This window comes from Lithobates pipiens, unplaced genomic scaffold (genome assembly GCF_037356315.1).
Source record: "Lithobates pipiens isolate NorthernLeopardFrog02 unplaced genomic scaffold, aLitPip1_a1.2 Scaffold_23, whole genome shotgun sequence".
In the NCBI taxonomy this organism is placed as follows: domain Eukaryota; kingdom Metazoa; phylum Chordata; class Amphibia; order Anura; family Ranidae; genus Lithobates; species Lithobates pipiens.
Genome location: NW_027507785.1, coordinates 20,384,468 through 20,409,166, shown reverse-complemented (window position 1 = coordinate 20,409,166; position 24,699 = coordinate 20,384,468). Strand labels below are relative to the sequence as shown.

General features: G+C 45.1%; 1 protein-coding gene across 1 annotated transcript; it reads right to left on the bottom strand.

The window, feature by feature from the left end:
- Positions 1-21,127: 21,127 nt before the first annotated feature.
- LOC143927240 (olfactory receptor 1f45-like) lies at positions 21,128-23,768 on the bottom strand. Its single transcript, XM_077451241.1, has one exon. It carries the CDS (start codon positions 23,754-23,756, stop codon positions 22,815-22,817), a length of 942 nt encoding a protein of 313 aa, XP_077307367.1. The 5' UTR covers positions 23,757-23,768; the 3' UTR covers positions 21,128-22,814.
- Between the last annotated feature and the right edge of the window lie 931 nt (positions 23,769-24,699).

Genomic DNA, 24,699 nt, shown 5'->3' with positions numbered 1-24,699 from the left:
GCCTCCATCAGATCAATTGCTGTGTGGATTGTACAAGCAATTCAGTGGGCATATAGAGAGAAGGGCTTGGCTCCTCCTGAGGCGGTAACAGAGCAGTCAACTAGAAGTCTTTCGACCTCATGGGCAGCCTCAGTACATGTTGCACCTGAAGTGATCTGCAGAGCGGCCTCCTGGTCATCAATTCATACCTTTATGTCTCACTATTGTGTTGAGCCAGCTGCTCTATCCTCAGTTGATTTTGGTGTTTTGGTTGGTTGACGGTGTTAAATAAATCTTTGTTTCAGCATTGGGTGTGTACGGCGAGTTATTTAACACACGTTGGCTGCCATGGAGTCTGTCAGGAAAACTGAAAATTCCTATCAAAATACTTAACGTAATTTTCCTTTCCTGATGGACTTCATGGCAGCAGGAGTTCCCTCTCAAATGCCTGGAGTAGGCTAGTTATCGAACACGGTTCCTGACAGGGAGCAAATATTTATGGGAGCAGCGTCCTATAGGGTAGTAGAGGCGGGACTAAACCCACACATTGGCTGCCATGGAGTCCATCAGGAAAAGAAAATGACAGTAAGTATTTTGATAGGAATTTTCCATTTTATAGTTGTCTGCTTCCTCATTGGGAAGCTTAAAAAAAAAAGTTGCTTTAAGCAGCATGCTCAGATGCAGGTGTTGGCTACTTTAACAAATTTTTCCACTGTCCTTGGGTTCCCACAAGCATGTAGGCTCTTGGACATGCCCAGAGAATATGTTTCCCTGTTTCCCACCCTCTGCACTTTAGAGAAACTGCATCTGATGAGGCAGAGGTTATGTGATCTGCAGCCAGGAGTATCGTTTTCCACCGATAGTCCCGACATGCAGGCAGCTAGACAAGAGCCCAATGTAGGTGGAGTGCAGCGTGGTGCAGTGGAAGAGCACACTCAGTCTCAGTGCAGTGAAATAACTTTTAAAATAATGCAGAAACAGTTTACAAATAACCTAGTGGGAAGGCAACCCAACTGGGAACACTCACAGTTCCAACAGCATGTAGAGAGACTGTCAGCATGTGTAGAGAGAGGAAGAATGTGGCCTGGCAATCTTGTGCCCAACAGAAAGGCGTCCAAAGAGGTTGTGAGCCCTATGCTTTACTCCTCCTTATCAGGAACCTTTCCTTGCCACTAGTGCTTAACAAGCAAGGTACCAGTCCCTACTCTACCAGCTCACAAATGCTTGCAAACCTGGCAGTCAGGGCCTTGGAAAGGCTCTGCCTGACCCAAGATGGCTGACAGAGTCACATGGGTGGCATCATCCAATTGGATGCTTCCCCAGAAAACCATAGTGGAACTGTGTTCCTCTTTACTTCCTCTCCAACTGCAGTGCCACTGCGAAGAGAGTCACCTACAGTGGAAAAAGTAGACTGCACATACCTACCTGCAGTTTCTATAGTAGACCCACTGTGGGGAGCTTTGCTACAATTGTTACTAGACTACTGCACTTCAAGTGGGGTGGCCCTGCTTCTCCAGATGCCCACCTCTGGCACCAGCATTGTGACTCTAAAATGGCTACCAGAGTCACATAGAGTGGCAACATCCAATTGGATGCTTTCTCAGTGACCCAGTAAACCATAGAGCAGGGGGCAGCAACATCTTTCCACTTGAGGGCCAGATTCAATGTATGTGAATGCAGGGAGGGCCACATTCACCTTCTAATAAATGAAGAAAACATTACACAGCCCCGCACCTTTGGCCCCCTTTACATTACACAGCCCCTGCACTTCTGGCCCCCTATACATTAGACAGCCCCCTGCACCTCTGGACCCCTTTACATTACACAGCCCCTACACCTTTGGACCAATTTATATTACACAGCCCTTGTACCTCTGGAGCCCTTTACATTGCACAGCACCCCCTGCATATTATGCAGGCCCCCTGCATATTACACAGCCCCCCTGCACATCAACCCCCCTATCCACCCCCCGCATATTACACAGCCCCCTCCAGCCTTGAGGCGATTTAGTTCAGGTTGTACGCTATACAAATATTTAATTCATTCATTCATTCATGCCTGTAAGCACAGAGGGATGGGGCGCTTTAAAAAAAATCTTATTTATTTTATTTTAATTTTTTAATTTTACACTGTCCTTTTGAAAACAAAATTCTGGTCACTTGTATTGCTTTCAGAAGGAATGTAAATCCCTTGTGACAGTAATATACAGTGAGAGGTACTCTTTAATGCACTTAAAAGCATTGAATGCTATCATTTTAAGTCTTTAAGCCTTTAAATCTTCTGTAAACCAGAAGTGATGTCATGACATTGCTTCTGGGTTAATAGATTAAGACCCGATTAAAGCTGACTCCAGCTTCATTTGGGTCTTTGGCCAGCTGGCGTGTGTGTCGGCTGGTTGCTCGGGCCTCCCAGTGGGAAGTGAGAGAGCAAGCGAGCAGTGGAAAGCAATGGGAAAGGGGAACATCCCCTTCTGTTGCTTGGGATCTTAGCCACATCTAAAGCCAACCACCGGCTCTATAAAACAATACTGGGGTAATGCATGCAGCTGCATACATCACCCTGGGACAACACCTTCAAGCCGAGGCCACATATTTGTGTACGGTCGGCGTGAAGGGGATAAAATGTCCATGGGTTGGGTGCATGTGAATTCATCACATGCACTGATGGGCCGGACATTTAGTAGTGTTGGGCTGGGGTGTGGCCCATAGGTTTCCAACTCCTGCCATAGAGGAACTGTGTTGCTCTTGACTCTTTCTCTTACTGCAGAGGAACGCCACCTGCAGTGGAAAAGATAGACTGCACCTGCCTGCATTCAGCTTCTAAGGGAGACCCACTGTTGGGAGCATTGCCACAATTGTTACCAGAGTACTGCACCTCAAATGGGGTGGCCCTGCATCTCCAGATGCCCACCTGTGGTATTTACATTGTGACTTCTCCAGCCGCTTGCCTTTTGGCGCCATATCTAGGAGCAATCCAGCTGTTTGCCTATGTTCCGATACTTCTCTGTGAGAGATGCTAACACAGAGGTTAGGTACAAGTAGCTGTTTGTGTATTGTACAGTGTACTGAAATAGTGGTTATGATCTAGTTACTGTGGCTACAGAGAAACCTAGAGTCTTAGCCCTTGTACACAAGGTCGGAGATTCCGACAACCAAATCCGTCAGATTTTGTCCGACGGATTTTGTCCGAAACTGTTGTATACACATGGTCGGACGAAGTTGTCGGGAAATCCGATCGTGCAGAACATGATGATGTTATTTCATTACGACAGGACTACATTCAGGCTAGTAGCCAATAGCTTTGGTGTAGGAATTTGATCTGAGCATGCGTGGCACTTGGTCCGATCGGAATTCTCTACACATGATCGGAGTATGTCGGATCGGAGCATTTTGTCTGAAAATTTTACCAACAAGTTAGAAAATTTGGTCCGTCGGATACTCCAACGGAAACAGTCCGATGGAGACCACACACAGTCGGAATATCTGACAAAACGGTCCAATCGGACACATTCCGTCGGAATCCCCGTCCGTGTGTACAAGGGCTTATAAAGACTGTGATGCAATGGCACCTAGTATGCTTATTGAGTGCCAGGGGCATTCCTGTTTTGATCTCCTGTTTGTACACTTTCATAATAAGTTTAAAGCCCAAGTTTAGTCAAAAAGTTACTTTTTCTTAATCATCACAATGGACGTTATTTATAATCAAATGTCCACTATGCTGCTGGTTGAGGTTTTAGTTGAAATCTTCAGTCCTTTGATTCCCCCACCCCCTGCAGTCTTTTTGTGCTGCTGGGGTTAATATGAGCCAAGGAACCTGTCATATGCACTTGTCAAGAGTGCCGATTGTGCCCACCCTATTTGCCCCTTCCTCCGCGGTACTATAGGTTACCTGAATAAAAGACAAGCTATGAAAGGAAGAGGTGAACCTTTCACCCGCCTGTCCTACAAAACTAGACAAAAGTTGAGACTTTAGATATATCTTAAATTACAGCCCCGTTATCAACAGCTGGATTGCACAGATCTCCTCACATTTTCCTTCCGGAATCTATGCTGTATGGATCCTTTTCTCTCTTGAGCAGATGTACTGTATCACCAATTAAATTCAAATTTCTAAGGTAGGTTTGAATCTCTCGAACGCTCAACCAAAATAAGTTCAGGATCAACAGATCAATGAAAATTGGTCAACTACTGCTATGGCAGGATAAGAAACCAAAGCTCTGAACAGGTAGGATGTGTTCTTGTATACATTCTAATTACTGATTCCCAGTATTTTGGTCTACCAAAAATGTCAGTGTGAGCTTTCCCAGAACAGACATGATTAGAAGATACTAGGTGTCTACATTTATATACTTACCATAAAAAAGATCACAGTCAACTGGAATGAGGGATCCCCAGGCTCTTATGAAACATCAAGACAAACTGCTATCTTTACATATTATTTTCCTTTGTTGAATAGTGCACACTTCAAAATAGACATACTCTTCATGGCCTAAAATTTGTAGACACCTGACCATCACACCTACGATATATGGGCAACGTATGTAGATTATACTCCAAATTAATGAATTCGGGTATTTTCAGTGAAGGGCACTGGTAATACTAAAGCATAAAAAGACCTTTTAGATATATAGTTACATAGTAGGTGAGGTTGAAAAAAGACCATCAAGTCCAACCTGTGTGTGTGATTATATGTCAGTATTACATTGTATATCCCTGTATGGTGGGGTCGTTCAGGTGTTTATCTAATAGTTTCTTGAAACTATCGATGCTCCCCGTTGAGACGACCACCTGTGGAAGGGAATTCCACAATCTTGCCGCTCTTACAGTAAAGAACCCTCTTCGTAGTTTAAGGTTAAACCTCTTTTCTTCTAATTTTAATGAGTGGCTACGTGTCTTATTAACCACTTGCCGCCCGCCCTATAGCAGAAACACGGCGGCAAAGTGGTTTCAAAATCCTGCCCGGATGTCATATGACGTGATCAGGATTTTGAGCCGCTGCGCGCCCCCGGGGGCGCGCATCGAGGCGATCGTTGTTGCAGGGTGTCAGTCTGACACCCAGCAACTACGATCTCAGTAAAGAGTCTCCGACGGAGACTCTTTACCACATGATCAGCCGTGTCCAATCACGGCTGATCACAGTGTAAATAGGAAGAGCCGGTGATCGACTTTTCTGTCAGACGCGAGTATAGGAGAGCCGATCGGCTGCTCCTCTGACAGGGGGGGTCTGTGCTGATCGATTATCAGCACAGCCCCCCCGAGGATGCCCACACTGGACCACCAGGGATGACCAGCACAAGGTATGCCACCCTAGACCACCAGGGATTCCAGTCAGTGGCCCCAATGGATGTCAATCAGTGCCCCCAATGGATGCCAATCAGTGCCCATTTTTTGCCGCCTATCAGTGCCCATCTGTGCCACCTATCAGTGCCCATCCATGCCCATCTGTGCCGCCTATCCATGACCATCTGTACCACCTATCCATGCCGCCTATCCATGCCAATACATGCCAGCTATCAGTGCCAATTTGTGCCACCTATCAGTGCCCATCCATGTCGCCCAACAGTGCCACCTATCAGTGCCCATCAGTGCCGCCTATCCATGCCCATCTGTACCGCCTATCAGTGCCACATATCAGTGTCCATCAATGCCACCTCATCAGTGCCACTTCATTGGTGCCACCTTATTGGTGCCCATCAGTGTAGCCCCATCAGTGCCCATCAGTGAAGGAGAAAAACTTACTTATTTACAAAGTATTGAAACTGAAACAAAAAAACATATATTTTTTCAAAATTTTAGGTATTTTTTTTATTTGTTTAGCAAAAAATAAGGGGATCAAATACCACCAAAAGAAAGCTCTATTTGTGGGAAAAAAAATGATAAAAATTTAATTTGGGTACATATACCTATTGTGGGGTCACCATTATGGTATTTGTAAATTGAAATCATATCCCCTCTCAAGCGTCTCTTCTCCAGAGAGAATAAGTTCAGTGCTCACAACCTTTCCTCATAACTAATATCCTCCAGACCCTTTATTAGCTTTGTTGCCCTTCTTTGTACTCCTCCAGTTCCAGTACATCCTTCCTGAGGACTGGTGCCCAGAACTGGACAGCATACACCAGGTGCGGCCGGACCAGAGTCTTGTAGAGCGGGAGAATTATTGTTTTATCTCTGAAGTTGATCCCCTTTTTAATGCCAATATTCTGTTTACTTTGTTAGCAGCAGCTTGGCATTTCATGCCATTGCTGAGCCTATCATCTACTAGGACCCCCAGGTCCTTTGCCATCCTAGATTCCCCCAGAGGTTCTCCCCCCCAGTGTATAGATTACATTCATATTTTTGCCACCCAAATGGATTATTTTACATTTTTCTACATTGAACCTCATTTGCCATGTAGTTGCCCACCCCATTCATTTGTTCAGATCTTTTTGCAAGGTTTCCACATCCTGCGGAGAAGTTATTGCCCTGCTTAGCTGAGTATCGTCAGCAAATACAGAGATTGAACTATTTACCCCATCCTCCAGGTTGTTTATGAACAAATTAAATAGGATTGGTCCCAGCACAGAACCCCGGGGGCCCCACTATCCACCCCTGACCATTCCGAGTATTCCCCATTTATCACCACCCTCTGAACTCACCCTTGTAGCCAGTTTTCAATATATGTACTCACCCTATGGTCCATGCCAACGGACCTTATTTTTTACAGTAAACGTTTATGGGGAACTGTGTCAAATGTGTGTCAAATGCCTTTGCAAAATCCAGATACACCACGTCTACAGGCCTTCCTTTATTTAGATGGAAACTCACCTCCTCATAGAAGGTTAATAGATTGGTTTGGCAAGAACGATTCTTCAGGAATCCATGCTGATTACTGCTAATGATACCGTTCTCATTACTAGAATCATGTATATAGTCACTTATCATCCCCTCCAAGAGCTTGCATACTATTGATGTTAGGCTAATTAGTCTGTAATTCCCAGGGATGTATTTTGGGCCCTTTTTAAATATTGGTGCTACACTGGCTTTTCTCCAATCAGCTGGTACCATTCCAGTCAGTAGACTGTTAGTAAAAAATAGGAACAATGGTCTGCCAATTACTTGACTGAGTTCCCTAAGAACCCTCGGGTGCAAGCCATCTGGTCGCGGTGATTTATTAATGTTAAGTTTCCCAAGTCTAATTTTAATTCTGTCCTCTGTTAACCATGGAGGTGCTTCCTGTGAAGTGTCATGAGCACAAACACTGCAATTTTGGTTACTGAAGCCCCCCCGATTCCGTTGTGGAGACTAAGGAGAAGATATATGTCACCTCTCACATTCACTTGTACATTATTCTTGATATATATAGGCAGGGCTTTTTTTCTCAGAGAATAAGTGCAGGAACTCCCCCCTTCTGAGTCCCCCCCCCTTGCCTCCGCCCCCTACTCACCTCCAAGCACCGTCCCTTGATTCCACCCCTACCCACCTCCCAGTACTGCCCCAAGTATCATTTGGTAAATAATTTGTATAGAATTTGATCTTGTCTAATAACAAGAAAAGCAGTAAAAATAGATGCACTGGAGCCAGCAACAATAGACCCCACCCCAGTAATAATAGATCCTCCCAAGCAACAATAGATTTCCCTCCCACCAATAATAGACCCCACCCCAACAACAATAGGTCCTCCAAAGCAACAAAAATTCTCCTTCCAGCAATAATAGACCTCGCCCCAGCAACAATAGATCCCTCACACAATAGACTCCCCCAGCAAGAATGGTCCCCACCCCAGTAACAATAGATCCCCCCAGCAACCATAGACCCCACCCCAGCAACAATAGCTCTCTACACAACAATAGACCTCCCAAACAGGAACAATGGACCATCCACAACAAAATACCATCCTCAGCAACAAAAGATCCACTCCAGCAACATTAGACCCTGTACCCCCCCCCCCCCCCAGCAGCATCAACAGATCTCGCAGTGGTCAGCATTAATACACCCTTCCTCAGCCAGCAACAATAGACCTCTCCCTCAACAGTAGATCCCTACAAGCACCATAATACCCCCCAGCAACAACAGATCCCCCACAAGCAATAATAGATGCTCATACAAAAACAGATCCCCACCAGTGATCATAAATCCCCCAGCAGACAGCATTAATAGACCCTCCAGCACATCCCTTGCTATTACATACATTTTGTGCTGGAGGTGCCAGAACTGCATTCCCCCATGTTCCCCCTGAAAAAATCCCTGTATATAGGCATACCCCTCCCCTCTTTTACTCTCTCTATCCCTGCAATAAAGGGTATACCCTTTAATGGTTGCCAGCCAATCATGAGAGCTGTTGAACCAGGTCTCTGAAATTCCCACAAAATCCAAACCCTTCTCGTATGATGTGTTGTTTCAACCTTGCGATACTAGTTTAGAGGAGACCATTTTCTATTCCATCATGACTGTGCCCAACATTTATATGTGCCATTACTTACACTTTAAGCCCTGAACCAAAAATTAACACAATTAGATTTAAAAAGAAGACATTACCATGAATCAAGGTCACCTAATAACTTCCACCCCATAATATATATCTCCTTTCTTTCATAAGAACATGGTCAACAGATGATACATTTTGACATGATTAGGTACCAAAATGATCTGCATCCCTATAAATCGGGGTGATGTGGCTTCACTACTTGACCAGATTTTGTAATTTTGATAATCTGAGTAATTTCATAATTATTAGGTTGTAATTCTGATATAGTAATTTTTTATGCTTGCAACAAAAAATTTGTGTTTGTGCAAAATTTTTTGCATTATCACAGATATTGTAATTTGCAAGTGGTAAAATGGTAAATGGTTAAAGCTACCCCAATTGCTGGTGTTCTACTGATCCTATACCGTACGCAGCTGCAGTAATTACAGTTGGCGCACTGTGTCCTCTGCACAGTGTGCACATAAAGCTACCTGAAGGTAATTTCTGGTGTTCTCATATTAAGAATACTACAGGCAGGCAGTTGATGCTGCTAGCTGCAGTATAATCAGTATATATGCCCCAGCTTTGTGCAGCTACATCTCCCTGCAGGCCATTAGTATGTCTGGAAGGCCAACAAGGACAAGGAGGCAGACAGTCACGAGCCAATAAAAGAGGGCAAGCAGGCTCTGTGTCTATAGGCAACAGTGCTGGCCGTGGACACTTTGTCTGGCAAAGCAGCTGCCAACACGGAATCTTCCCTTGGCTCAATGGCAACCGTCACTCCTTCCCTAGCCCCACCATGTCCATCTGAGGAGTCCCCCGAACTGTTTGAGCACAGTGTTGGGTACATGCTCCAGGAGAATGCCCCACGTTTTGAAGGCTCTGATGATGGTACCCAGCTAAAGAAAGGCAGTAACATGAGTCCAAAGAGAGGGAGTCCCCAAGAAGGACAGCAATCTGGCAGTCATGTTCCCCCAGCTGCAGCATACTGGCAGGTTTGCTCCACTGATGAGGAGGGAGGGGATGATGAGGTCACTGACTCCATGTGGGTGCCTGATAGGAGAGAGGAGGAGGCACATCTCCAAAGAGGCAGGATGCCCTCCGGGGGCCAGCTTAAAGGGGGCACACCGACTGCATCACACCGCAGAGCTCTACAAGTGCAGGGCGCTGCCTCTGCGCGTTATTCCAAAAGTTCTTTGGTGTGGGCCTTTTTTGAGATGAGTGCATCAGATCGCACTGCTGCTCTTTGCAACATATGTCTCAAGCGTATCTCGCGTGACCAAAACATCAGCCGCTTGAGCATCACATGCTTGACCAGGCTTATGTTGACCTGCCATGCAGTTCATTGGCAAGCGTGCCTAAAAGACCCACACCAGACCTCTCCTTGCTCCTCATCAGCTGGGATCTCCAACCCCACTATACCTTCAGTCCTCTCTGAAACCTGCACTGAGAGGAATGAAGGTGTAGAATTAGATGTGTCACAGCCAAGTACTTGCGGGAAATCTGCTATCGGTACACCGACGTCCGATTGTACCAGGCAAATTTCCCTACCCCAGCTGGTGCACCGCCGAAAGAAGTTCACTCCCAGCCATCCACATGCCCAGCGATTGAATGCTAGCTTGGCTAAATTGTTAGCATTTAACTGCTGCCTTTTCAGCTGGTAGACTCTGTCCCCTTCCGTGAGTTTGTGGAATGTGCGGTTCCTCAATGGCAGGTTCCCAAACGCTACTTTTTCGCACGGAAGGTGATTCTGGCTCTCTACTGGCATGTGGAAGGCACTGTCTTGGCCTCGCTGGAAAGGGTGGTCAGCGATAAGGTGCATATTACCTCTGACTCAGATTGGGTGAATCTTCTGGCAGCTGGGAAGGATGCAGGATAAGGTGCAGTAGTGTTGGAAGTTTTTTTTATGCTGAGTGACTATCCTCTTCCTCCTCAATGATCCTGCTGATAGTTTGTAAGAACATTTTTGGTTCTGGGCGCCACCACCAGTGGCTGAGGCCCAATTTTTCAGCCCCTGTCTAACAGGGGCGTGTAATTAAAATTTTTGATGCAATACTTTGCAGCAGGGCTCATTCCTTCACTCCAACTAGAGTATCTGTGAGTGGTTGCACTGTTGTGGCACCAGCGCCTAAGGCACAAATTTTCAGCCTGTTTAACAGGGGCATGTAATTACAATTTTTGATGCAATACTTTGCAGCAGGGCTCATTCCTGCGCTACAATTAGAGTTTCTGTGAGGTGTTGTAGCACCAGTGCCTAAGGCCCAATTTTTCTGCCCATGTTCAACAGGTGCATGTAATTACAATTCTGGATATAATATTTCACAGCAGGGCACGTTCCAGCGCCCACCAAGAGTAACTGTGAGGAGTTATAGTGTTGTGGCAACAATAACACCTTAGGCCCAAATTTCTGCAGAGCATATAGGGCAGGCCCCTACTTTCAAACATCCAACTTATAAACGACTCTTACTTGCAAATGGAAGGAGACAACAGGAAGTGAGATAAAATCTACCCCTAGGAAGGGAAATTCTCTCCTGTAAGAGTTGATATGGGAAAAACGTGTCTCCTCTCCACTGATGCTTTATCACCAATCCTTGTTTCACTAAAAACCCCAAATCTTCTAAAAACATTTGTCATTGGGACAGAAAGCCAGATGAAATCTTTTGAAGAGGTGCACAGACAGCAAAACAAATGTTACAGGGGTGATAACCCTCCCCTATGTTTTCCAAAAAGCTTAAAAATAGATTTTTTGGCTGGAGCTACACTTTAAAATTGTACCAGTTCAAAATTACAAACAGATTCTACTTAACAACAAACCTACCCAGTCCCTGTCTTGTTTGCACCGTCTGTATACTGCTGTTCAGGGTATATAGGGCCTTTCCTTTTTTAATTTGGGTGTGGGGTTCCCCTTAATATCCATACAAGACCCAAAGGGCCTAGTAATGGACTGGGGGGGGGGGTAACCATGCCATTTGTCTCACTGATTTTCATCCATATTGCCGGGACCAGACATTACATTAAAACCGCAAGCAGTTTTAAATGACTTTTATTCCTTTAAAAATGTCATTTTGTGTGTTCTAAGCATGGGAAATACGTGCCACTTTACAGGCATACTATAGACACCCCCCAGGTACGATATTTAAAGGAATATTTCAATTTTTGTTTCACTTTAAGCATCCTTAAAATCAGCGGCTGTTTTTAAAACTTTTTTTTGCATTAATACATGTCCCCTGGGGTAGGACCCGGGTCCCCAAACCCTTTTTAGGACAATAACTTGCATATTAGCCTTTAAAATTAGCACTTTTTATTTTGAACGTTCAAGTCCCATAGACTAACGGGGTTCTAACGTTCATGCAAATTTCCGGTCCGTTTGCAGGTTCTGGTGCGAACCGAACCGGGGGGTGTTCGGCTCATCCCTAATTGGAATAAGAAAGCTTTTGTTGGAAGCAAATGTCCAACTGAAAAGTCTGAGATTAACATGGTCCAGCAAATTGTGATAGTTTTGCTGCAGTTAAGTGGGTACAGGCATAAAAAAGAAGGCAATTAGGGTAAATTTTAAATCTGTCTGAATAAAACTTGCTCAGAGATGATGCACAAGTATAAGTGCCACAACTTAATTTCAGTGTAACGGTACCCCCGTAGGGGCTGCTGGGTGATGAGGAAAATCTGTCATCCTGCCCAGCCGGCATTCACTTCAGAATATTTTGAAGACAATAAATAGTCCATGAGCTTGTTTTTTGTGTTTTTATTGAGGGATTTGAACTTGGATAGGGATAGGAATATATGGGATGCCCAGTAGAACAACAATTGGTTGATTGAACACACTTGGCTACTCCAGTCTCCTCATGCACATCTCTTGATTGCAGACTGTAACTCTAATGCCGCTTACACACGGTTGGATTTTCCGACTGGAAATGTTGGATGTGAGCTTGTTGGCTGAAAGTCCAACCATGTGTATGCTCCATCGAATATTTGTTGGCGGACTTTCCGACAACAAATGTTGGCTAGTAGGTTCTCAAATTTTCCGCCAACATAACTTTGTTGTTTGACTTTCCAATCATGTGTACACAAGACCATCACACAAAAGTTTCACGCATGTTCGGAATCAAGTATGAAGAGGAAGCCCTCGGTCTTCTAGAACTAGCGTTCGTAATAGAGATATCACATGACTATTGAACTTCATTTTTATCGCGACGTCGTTCGTGTTGTACGTCACCGCATTCCCATGCTCGTAATTGTTGGCCAACATTTGTGTGCCATGTATATGCAAGACAAGTTGGAGCCAACAACCTTCAAACAATTCACGGTTTTGTTGTTAGAAAGTCCAATCGTGTGTACGGGGCATTACTCGCTCTCTCCTGCACAACACTTTACTCCAGGCAACTGCCTTTTGTATGCAGGGACCACAGGTCCCTTTTAGTGTAGCAAAAATAGAATAGGAAGTCTTTAGTGCTAGCTGTCTTTTGGTGGACTACTGCTTCCAGTAAGCCCTCTTCAGGCCCTGCCATCCCACCTGGCTGCAGCTGCCCAACTTCACTCTCCGTGACATTGCAATCCTCACTGGTTCCACACCCCGCTCTGACTGTTTCCTCTCAGTCTTCTCTGGCATGTTTCTCCAGTCCTCCTAATAGCACATGTCACTCCCCCAACTGGTGGTTCCCTCCTGAAGACTTGCTTAGCTCCAGCTGTTCTCTCTAACTCCTCTCTGTGCCTCCAGTTCATAACCTTCATGAGTTCTTGAAGGGCTCCGTCCTGCACCTGAGTCCCAGGCCAAGGTCACCCTCCCGACAGGGGAGCTCCTTCCAAGGCCCCGACAACCTAGCACTCCATCCTGACAGAGTGAGGAGAAAAAAAAGCCGATTACTGGCTTCTGTGCAAGGGACATTAGTCCCGAAGAGGAAGAGGCGAAGCCGCCTCATCTGTGCCAACTAGTACCGCCTGCCAGTGCCCACAGTGCCACGAATCAGTGCCCACCAGTGCATAACAGTGCCAGCAATCAGTGACACCTATTAATGCCCATGAGTGCCACCTATCAAGGCCCAAAAGTAGTGGCAATCAGTGCCTCATCAGTGCTGCCTATGAGATGCACCTACCAGTGCCGATCAGTGTCTATCACTGCCACCCATCAGTGCCAATCACTGCCACCTATCAGTGCCCTTCAGTGCCACCTATCAAAACCCTTCAGTGCCGCCCCTTCAGTGCCACCTATCAGTGCCAACCAATGCCACCTATCAGTGCCCACCAGTGCCATCTCATCAGTACCCACCAGTGCCGCTTAACATTGACCATCAATGCAGCCTCATCAGCCTACCTCAAGGAAAGAGAACAATTACCTGTTTGCAAAATTTATTAACAAAATATAAAACGGTTTTTGTATTTATTTATTTTTTTATCTTTTTTTTAAATTTCTTTTAACCAAAAATAAAAAACCCAGTAGGTGATCAAATATCACCAAAAGAAATCTCTATTTGTGGGAAACAAATTATAAAAATCATTCATTTGGGTAGTGTTGTATGACCACGTAATTGTCACAGCGCTAAAAGCTGAAAATTGGTCTGTGTAGGAGAGGGGTTTAGGTGCCCAGTAAGCAAGTGGTTAAGTCTGATCACAGATTTTCAATTGGATTGATTCTGGTCTTTGACTAGGCCATTCCAACACATTTACATGTTTCCCCTTATGCCGTGTACACACGGTTGGACTTTCTGGCAGAAAAAGTCAGATGGAATAATTTCATCGGATATTCCGATCGTGTGTGGGCTTCATCTGACTTTTTTTTTTTTTTTTTTATTCTGACGGACCTAGAAATAAAACATGTTTTAAATTTTTCCGATGGAATCAATTCCTATCGGGAAAACCGCTCGTCTGTAAGCTATTCAGACGGACCAAAAACGACACAAGGGCAGCTATGGGCTACTGGCTATTGAACTTCCTTTTTCTAGTCCCGTCGTACGTCATCGCGTTCTAAATGATCGTACTTTGGTGTGATCGTGTGTAGGCAAGTCCGATTCAGTGGAACTCCATCGGAAAGACCGTCAGTTTATTCTGATGGAAAAAAACAGTTGCGTGTACACTGCATTAAACCACTCAAGTGTTGCTTTAGCAGTGTGTGTGGGGTCATTGTCCTGCTGGAAGGTGAACCTCCATGCTACATACCTCCCAAATGTCCCTGATTTAGAGAAATGTCCCTCTTTCCACTTCATGTGTCCCTCATTTTGGTCTGATCTATATAGTTGTATATAAAATGCACTTTTTATCTATTGTGGCAGCACGCAGGTAAAATCACCTGGTTGTATTCAGGATGGGAAATATGTGTGTCCTAGATTCAGGCTGTATGCAGACTTTTACAATTAGAGGGGAAGAGTTAATGAGCCCAGCTGTAGTAAGTGGGCTCATTAAGACCTCTACAAAAAACCCCAGCATGCATAGGGAGATGCTCCATCCTGGAACCAGTTTTGTGTTGTATAGACTGGGTGAGTGTGTCACCTGTACTGTGCGGTGAGTTAACGCCTGTGTGGCAAAACCTTTACAACAAAGGCAGGGACTGGTACAGCACAAGGCTGCACCCAGTTGTTAGACAGGGAGTCTACGTGTGTAGTTAGAGGTCAAGCTGACCAGGATTTATTTTCCTGTTTTATTTTGTTTGGCTGTTTATGTATCACTGCATGTAGCAGAAATAAACCGGACCTTTTGTTTTTTGAACCTACACCGCTGTCTGCTGTGCCTGACTTTGTGTTGTGAACCCATCCAGGGGGTCACACACACCCGCTACCGAGCTAACCCCTCACAGTTGGTGGAGAATTTTGGCAAGTTTTTTTTCAATTTTTTTTAAAGGCCAGCAATGGAGGAGATACTGAGACAGCTGGCTCTAGCAAATGCAAACCAGCAGCAAGCAAATGCAAATCAGCAGCAAACAAATGCAGCTTTACAAAAGAGCCTTGCAGCTCAACAACAAGCCCAGCAGCAGGCAAATGCAAATCAGCAGCAGACAAATGCAACTTTGCAGCAGAGTTTGGAAGCTCAGCAACAAGCCCAGCAGCGATCTGAAGCCCGCTTCATAGACCTGTTGCAGAAGCAAGAGCAGAATTTTCAACAGCAAATAGAGACATTGATACAGCAACGTCCGCAGACCAATGAAGCAAGTGGGTACAATAATACCGCATCCTTTAGTGTGAGCCGTTTACTGACAAAAATGACTGGAGAGGATGATCCGGAGGTGTTTTTGACCACATTTGAAAGGACTGCTGAAAGGGAAAAGTGGCCTAAGGAGCAATGGGCTGGACTGGTGGCCCCTCTGTTAACTGGGGAATCGCAGAAAGCTTATTATGACCTAGAGCCTGACCAAGCAAAAGACTATGTGGTGCTAAAAGCAGAAATATTGGCACGGCTGGGTGTCACCCTGGCAGTCCGGGCTCAGCGTGTGCATAACTGGACATTTCAGGTTGGAAAACCTCCCAGGTCTCAAATGTATGATCTCATTCACCTGAGCAGGAAGTGGCTGCAGCCAGAGATTTTGACCGCACCAAACATTGTGGAACGTGTGGTTATGGATCGTTTCCTGAGAGCTCTTCCTACTGCCATCCAAAAATGGGTAAGCCATGGAGACCCAGAAAATGCAGATAAACTTGTGGATCTGGTTGAGAGGTACTTGGCTACAGAGAACTTGACCACCTCTTCCAGGGACTCACGGACTTTCCCCCCTAAGACCAGATCATCCCCAGTGGCGGGTAAGATGACTCCAAGGGGTGAGGGTGGAGAGAGTGAGAGGGTGGGAGTTCTACCTAAGGTCTGGCGGGAGCAGCCCAGGAAGCCCATGCTGCAAGAGGCAGCGAAAAAAATTATTTGCTACCGCTGCCGGCAAGAGGGACATATTGCAGCCAATTGCCCAGTTGTGGATGAGCCTATGCAATGGGACTTTATAAGGGAGAGACGTCAGTCGCTGTTTGCGACAGTTGCATGCACTGCCATTCGGGGACCTGAGAGACATTTATGTAAAATGTGTATTAATGGTAGACATGTTGATGTGTTGCTAGATTCAGGTAGCCTGGTAACATTGATAAAAGCTGAATTAGTTACTACAGAGGTCTCTGGGAAGAACAGGGTGGCTGTTATTTGTGTGCATGGGGACACCCGAGAGTATCCTGTAACTTCAGTGTTTTTTGAGACCCCCAAAGGTAACCTCTCTCATAAGGTGGGGTTAGTGTCTCACTTACCACATGATGCTATTGTGGGAAGGGATTTCCCAAAATTCTGGGAACTCTGGGATTGTCCTGAGCCCCCCACTGGTGCCCCTCTAGACCAGGAAGATGACCAGAATTCCTCTGGGAGTGGTGAGGACTCTCCTGAATTTCCCTTGTCGGTATTGGCGGGGGAAACTCGAGAAACTGGGGAGGAGCCAACATCCTCAGTTGAAAACATGCCGTCTGTGGAGTTTTCGGATCTTGAGGTTCACAGGGAAAATTTTGCCACAGAACAGTTAAAAGACCCCACCCTAATAAAGGCACGGGAAAATGTGGTGAAAATAGATGGCGAGTTAGTGAACCCAGATAAGACTTGCACTTACCCGTACTTCACTGTGGAAAGGGACCTGCTGTATCGAGTGGCTCAAAGGGCAGAAGAAACCATTGAGCAACTTGTGGTGCCCAAACCTTACAGGAAGTTGGTGTTAGAATTGGCTCATGGACACATTCTGGGAGGTCATCTGGGGACAGAGAAAACCAGAGAGAGGGTATTGCAGAGATTCTATTGGCCTGGGGTCATGAAGGAAATAGAAAATTATTGTTCCTCCTGCCCCGTGTGTCAGAAGTCGGCACCTATGCCACATTTCCGTAACCCGCTGGTACCTCTTCCTATCATTGAGGTCCCCTTTGAAAGGATCGCAATGGATTTGGTAGGTCCGATAATGAAGTCCGCCAGGGGCCATCAGTACATTTTGGTTATATTGGACTATGCCACCCGTTATCCGGAAGCAATTCCTCTCCGAAAAACCTCAGCCAAAACCATAGCCAAAGAGCTATCTCTTGTTTTTAGCCGCGTGGGTATTTGTAAGGAACTGCTTACGGACCAAGGTACACCCTTTATGTCCCGGGTTATGAAAGAATTATGCAAGTTGTACAAAGTGAAGCAATTGCGTACATCTGTGTATCACCCCCAAACAGATTAGTGGGTTGAAAGATTCAACAAAACCCTAAAACAAATGTTAAAGAAGGTGGTGGATAGAGATGGAAAGAATTGGGATTGTCTAATACCCTATCTGATGTTTGCCATTAGGGAGGTACCCCAATCCTCTACGGGTTTCTCACCCTTCGAGTTGCTCTATGGGAGACACCCAAGAGGGCTGCTGGATATCGCCAAGGAAACTTGGGAAAATGAGAGTTCTCCTCACAGGAGTGTGATTGAGCACGTCGCCCTGATGCAAGATAGAATTGCACAGGTAATGCCAATTGTAAAGGAACATTTGACCCAAGCGCAGTTAGCACAGCAGAGAGTGTACAACCGTGGGGCCAAGACCCGTACTTTTTCCCCGGGGGATAGGGTCTTGGTGCAAGTCCCTACGGTTGAAAGCAAATTTCTGGCCAAATGGCAAGGTCCATATGAAGTAATTGAAAAAATGTGTGAGGTGAACTACAGGGTTAGACAGCCAGGAAGGCGAAAGCCGGAGCAGATCTATCACGTCAATCTGCTGAAAGCCTGGAGGGATAGGGAATCCCTAGTCGCAGAGACTTTGTCACAAGTACAGCCTGATTGCTTAGTTCCTGAGGTTGGAATAGCAGACACCTTATTGAAACCCCAACAACAGGAGGTTAAAGAGTTTGTACTTCGTAACAAAGAGATTTTCTCTGAGCTTCCGGGACAAACATCTGGCGTAGAGCATGACATTATCACCCCGCCAGGAGAAAGGGTAAAACTAAAACCTTATAGAATACCAGAGGCCCGAGGGGAGGCAATACGTGGGGAGGTTCAAAGGATGCTGGAATTGGGTGTGATAGAGGAGTCCCAGAGTGACTGGTCCAGTCCTATTGTACTAGTGCCCAAACCTGATGGGAGCTGGCGGTTTTGTAACGATTTTAAACAATTAAATAAAGTTACAAAATTTGACACCTACCCCATGCCACGTATAGATGAGTTGATTGACCGGCTGGGAACAGCCCGATATATGACAACTCTTGATCTCACCAAAGGGTATTGGCAAATTCCCCTGGCCGAGTCGGCCAAGGAGAAAACTGCGTTTGTAACCCCAGATGGGGCATTCCAATATAAGAGAATGCCGCTTGGGTTACAGAATGCACCGGCAACATTCCAGCGGAAAATGGATAAGATTCTGAGGCCCCATCAGAAATATGCTGCAGCTTACCTGGATGATGTGATTATCCATAGCACAGACTGGGTCTCACATTTGCCAAAAGTACAAGCAGTCCTAGACTCTATCCGGGAAGCTGGGTTTACGGCCAATCCAAAGAAGTGTACCATTGGACAGGAGGAGGCCAAATATCTTGGGTACACTATTGGGAGGGGGGTGATAAAACCCCAAGTCAATAAAGTCGAGGCCATACAGAGTTGGCCACGTCCCAACAGCAAGAAACAGGTACGAGCCTTTCTGGGAATCGCTGGCTATTATCGACGATTCATTCCCCATTTTGCTTCTCAGGCTGTGCCCCTCACCAACCTGACAAAAGGGAAAGAGTCGGTTATGGTTAAATGGTCCCCAGAGGCTGAGGAAGCATTTCAGTCCTTAAAAACAGCCTTATGTAGCCAGCCAGTGTTGTACTCACCAGACTTCTCTAAGGACTTTGTTGTACAAACTGATGCATCAGACGTTGGGTTAGGAGCAGTGTTATCCCAGGTCTGGAACGGGGAAGAGCACCCAGTCATTTACCTCAGCAGGAAGTTGAAGTCCCATGAGGTAAATTACTCCACGATTGAGAAGGAATGTTTAGCAGTGAAGTGGGCTCTAGATTCCCTTCGGTACTATCTGCTAGGTAGGCACTTTGACCTGGTGACTGATCACGCTCCTTTAAAGTGGATGGCTCAAAACAAGGAGACCAATAGAAAGGTAAATAGGTGGTTCCTGGCCCTACAGGAATTTAACTTTACAGTTAAGCATCGCCCTGGTGTTAAAATGGGGAATGTGGATGCTTTGTCTCGGATACATGCGTGTCTGGCTACTTGTGTTACAACCCCAAGGTTGAAACAAGAGGGGGGGGTATGTGGCAGCACGCAGGTAAAATCACCTGGTTGTATTCAGGATGAGAAATATGTGTGTCCTAGATTCAGGCTGTATGCAGACTTTTACAATTAGAGGGGAAGAGTTAATGAGCCCAGCTGTAGTAAGTGGGCTCATTAAGACCTCTACAAAAAACCCCAGCATGCATAGGGAGATGCTCCATCCTGGAACCAGTTTTGTGTTGTATAGACTGGGGAGTGTGTCACCTGTACTGTGCGGTGAGTTAACGCCTGTGTGGCAAAACCTTTACAACAAAGGCAGGGACTGATACAGCACAAGGCTGCACCCAGTTGTTAGACAGGGAGTCTACGTGTGTAGTTAGAGGTCAAGCTGACCAGGATTTATTTTCCTGTTTTATTTTGTTTGGCTGTTTATGTATCACTGCATGTAGCAGAAATAAACCGGACCTTTTGTTTTTTGAACCTACACCGCTGTCTGCTGTGCCTGACTTTGTGTTGTGAACCCATCCAGGGGGTCACACACACCCGCTACCGAGCTAACCCCTCACACTATCAAAAAGTGTTTCCCAGTACTAAATCTTTCATCCAATTTCTACATTTGTACATTTGTAAAGCCAAAATAAAGCAATAGTAATGGTAAAATAAAGTTCTTGTGTATTTATTAAACATTTTTTTGGTTAATTCTCCTTTAAGGGGGTGTGGCAGGGGGCGTGTCCTACGCCTACATACATTTGTTAGTAGGTGTGCCTCAGTGCCATCTCAATATGTTGGGAGGTATTGTCCTAACCGCAAATCACACACAGAGTGGTACAGGTTTTGCTCAAGAATATCCCTGTATTTAGCACCATCCATCTTTCCCTCAACTCTGACCAGTTTCCCAGTCCTGACTGCTCAAAAACATCCCCACAGCATGATGCTGCCACCACCATGTTTCACAGTGGGGATGATGTTCTGGTTCATGGGTGATGTGATGTGATGTGTTGGGTTTGCGCCAGACATAGAATTTTCTTTAATGGCCAAAAAGTTAAATTTTAGTCTCATCAGACCAGATCACCTTCCTCCATACATTTTGGGAGTCTCATCATCAATGAGCATCATGAACTCATTGACATCTGTTGTGTCATCATCCACCGGCGCTCTGGGAGAAGGAAGGAGAGATTGTATGATGGGGCCGGGGAGGATTTTCTTGTCCTTGTTAAGAGAACCAACTATGGCATAAAATGACAGTGAGCAGGACACAACAGATGACAATGAGTTCATGATGCTCATTGATGATGAAGTGACTTTGGAAAAGAGATTGATATATAACCGATGGGATATATTCGATGGCTTGGGACCCCCGTGAGTCCGGTCGTGAGTCCCGCGGACTCGATCACCGTGGGGATACCCACGATCGTCTCACGGGGAGGCTGAACGGGGAGATGCCATTGTAAACAGCATCTCTCCGTTCTGCCTAGCAACAAGTGACACTGATCTCTGCTCCATGTGATTGGAGCAGAGATCAGTGTTCACTAACACAAAGCCCAGCCCCCCCCCCCCCCACAGTTAGTAACACACCCCTAGGAACACTTATCCCCTACACTGCCACCCCCTAGTTAACCCCTTCACTGCCGGTGTCATTTACACAGTGCTTTTGTATAGCATTGATTGCTGTATAAATAACAATGGTCCCAAAAATGTGTCAAAAATTTCCGATGTGCCCGCCGTGATGTCGCAGCCACAATAAAAATCGCTGATCGCCGCCATTACTAGTACAAAAAAAAAAAATTATTAATAAAAATGCCATAAAACTATCCCCTATTTTGTAAATGCTATAACTTTTGCGCAAACCAATCAATAATCGCTTATTGTGATTTTTTTTTTACCAAAAATATGAAGAAGAATACGTATCGGCCTAAACTAAGGGAAAAAAAATTTTTTATATATATTTTTGGGGGAAATTTATTATAGCAAAAAGTAAAAAGAATGTGTTTTTTTCAAAATTGTCGCTCTATTTTTGTTTATAGCGCAAAAAATAAAAAACGCAGGGGTGATCAAATACCACCAAAAGAAAGCTCTATTTATGGGAAAAAAAGAAGTCAATTTTGTTTGGGAGCCACGTCGCACGTCCGCGCAATTGTCAGTTAAAGCGACGCAGTGCCGAATTGCAAAAAGTGGTCTGGTCTTAAGCCAGCAAAATGGTCCGGGGCTGAAAGTGGTTAATATAGCAGCAGCTATAGTCTAGTATTCACCGTGAGCGCTAAGGGAGTGTGATTTTAGTTTTCTATCTGGCTCATTTGTTTTTTAATCATTTTTATATGAATAAATGATTCTGGAACGAATCATCTGAGTTTTCATTATTTTTTATGGGGAAATTCACTTTGGATTACAAGCACATTTCCAGAACAAATTATGCTCACAATTCAAGGTTTTACTGTATTTTGGTCTATATATCTATTCTGATGGGAGAGCTTTAGTTGGAAGCAGATATCCAGATGATATGTCTGAAATATACATGGGTCAGCAGAGTGCAACTGGGAAAACATACGCTATATTACCAAAAGTATTGGGACACCTGCCTTTACATGAACTTCAATGGCATTCCAGTCTTAGCCCCTGTACACACGGTCGGAGATTTCCACAACCAAATCCATCGGATTTTGTCTGTCAGATTTAGTCTGACGGATTGTGTCCGAAACTGTTACATACACACGGTCGGACTAAGTTGTCGAAAAATCCGATCTTTCAGAACGTGATGACGTAATTTCGTTACGATGGGACTACGTTCAGGCTAGTAGCCAATAGCTTTGATGTAGGAATTTGATCTGAGCATGCGTGGCACTTGGTCCGATCAAAATTCTCTACACATGATCGGAGTACGTCCGACCGGCCCAGTTGGTCGGGAAATATTTCCAACATGTTGGAAAATTGGGTCCGACGGAGATTCGGACGGAATCAGTCCGATGCATACCACACACAGTCGGATTATCCGACAAAACGGTCCGATAGGACACATTCCGATGGAATCTCCGACCGTTGGTACAAGGGCTTAGTCAGTCTGGTACACCACTATGGGGACATTTTTTATGTGACAAATAACCGTCATACAAAAAGTGACAGCTATTTACAGTCCAAAGATTTTCCATTCTGAAAAATAGAGTCACATGACTGAAAAACGACTTGTGAATTGAGCCCAGTGTGTTCGCAAATTCATCAGAAAGCCTGGGCAGAGGACTTTATTTGTTAGCTGTGTAAAAATTATTTAATAATAACTTTTTCAGACCCTTTTTCACATCTTTGTTCCTTAGGCTGTAAATAAAAGAATTCAGCATAGGCGTAATGATGGTGTAAGCTATGCTAACAATACGATCATGCTGGGAAGAGTGGTCTGATGAAGGACGGAAGTAAATGAAAATTACAGGACCATAGAACAGGGAAATGACTATGAGATGAGAAGAACAGGAGGAAAAGGCTTTGCTGCGGCTGCCGCTTGTCTTCATTTTTCCTACAGCCCGTCCAATGAGCACATAGGAGATGAAAATTAAAAGGAATGGAATGTTACCAGCCAAAGGAGCTTCGGTGTATATTAGGAGCTCAGCTAGTGTAGTACTGGAGCAAGACAGCTTGATGAGGGGTATGACATCACAGACGAAGTGGGGGATCAGTCTGTCCTCACAGTACTTTAAATCTGAGAGAATATAAGTGTACAATATTGAATGTAGAGAAGCTGCAATCCAACAGATACTAGTCAGCATGACCATGACCTTATCACTCATTAATGAAGTGTAGCGTAAGGGCTTACATATAGCCAGATATCGATCAAATGCCATGATTGACAGAAGAAAACTCTCAGTGGTGCCCATTAATATGAGGAAGAACAGCTGCAGGAAACAGCCAAGGAAGGATATTGAGGTTCCTACATAAAGAATGCAGGAAAGAAGCTTGGGAACGGTCACTGTAGAGAAGGAGATGTCCACTACAGACAGGTTCCCCAAGAAAAAGTACATTGGTGTGTGCAACTGTGGAGAAAGTTTAATAGAACTTAGTAAAAGTAAGTTAGAAGTCCAAGTGAGGGTGTAGATGACCAGAATGGCAGAGAAGAAAACAGTGTGGTTGTAGTGGAAGTCTGAGAAGCCCAGAAGGACAAAGCCAGAGGTTAGATTTATTGTTTGCATCATCAAGGAGTCAGCCAGGTCTGGTGAAAAAAACGATACCAACAATCAACAGTAGAACACTAGATGTCACCTTTACTGTGGAGCTATAGAAATGGAACCCAATCTTCAATGCATAATCTAGAAATTAACACGATTCGCAACATTTTCTTTACATTTCTTTAATGATGATGTAAAGTTAAGTAGATAAAGTCTATTTTTCCTTTTGATCATGTACAGCAGGGGTGCCCAACCTTTTGAAGAGCAAGGGTCACTTAAGCGACTTGGTAACCGGTCGCGGGTCACAGTGAGCGGTGGATGGCATGTCTGTGTCCACACTGCATTTGGAGAGCGGACACGGACGCAGCCCACGATACTTTTTAGCGGATCGTATTGGAGGTAGAGCACAAGTCGGTTTATGTCTGCCACTACTTAGCCCTTGTACACACGGTCGGAGAATCTGTCGGAATGTGTCCTATCGGACCGTGTTGTCGGATAATCCGACTGTGTGTGGTATGCATCGGACTGATTCCGTTGGAATATCCGTCGGACCCAATTTTCCAACTTGTTGGAAATATTTTCCGACCAACTGGTTCGATCGGACATACTCCGATCATGTGTAGAGAATTTTGATCGGACCAAGTGCCACGCATGCTCAGATCAAATTCCTACATCAAAGCTATTGGCTACTAGCCTGAACGTAGTCCCATCATAACGAAATTACATCATCACGTTCTGAATGATCAGATTTTTCGACAACTTGGTCCGACCGTGTGTATGCAACAGTTTCGGACAAGATCCGATGGGCAAAATCCGACAGACAAGATCCGACGGATTTGGTTGTCAAAATCTCCAACCGTGTGTACAGGGGCTTAGAGGTGAATGCAGGGTCCAGTTGTTCGGAATGTCGGACTGACCGTGTGAAAGGGGTCCAAGGCTGCTTTCACACTGATGCACTGCGGTTTACTCT

Bases quoted from the DNA above. Each gene is read 5' to 3' on its own strand.
- LOC143927240 (XM_077451241.1), bottom strand. From the start codon at position 23,756: ATGATGCAAACAATAAATCTAACCTCTGGCTTTGTCCTTCTGGGCTTC.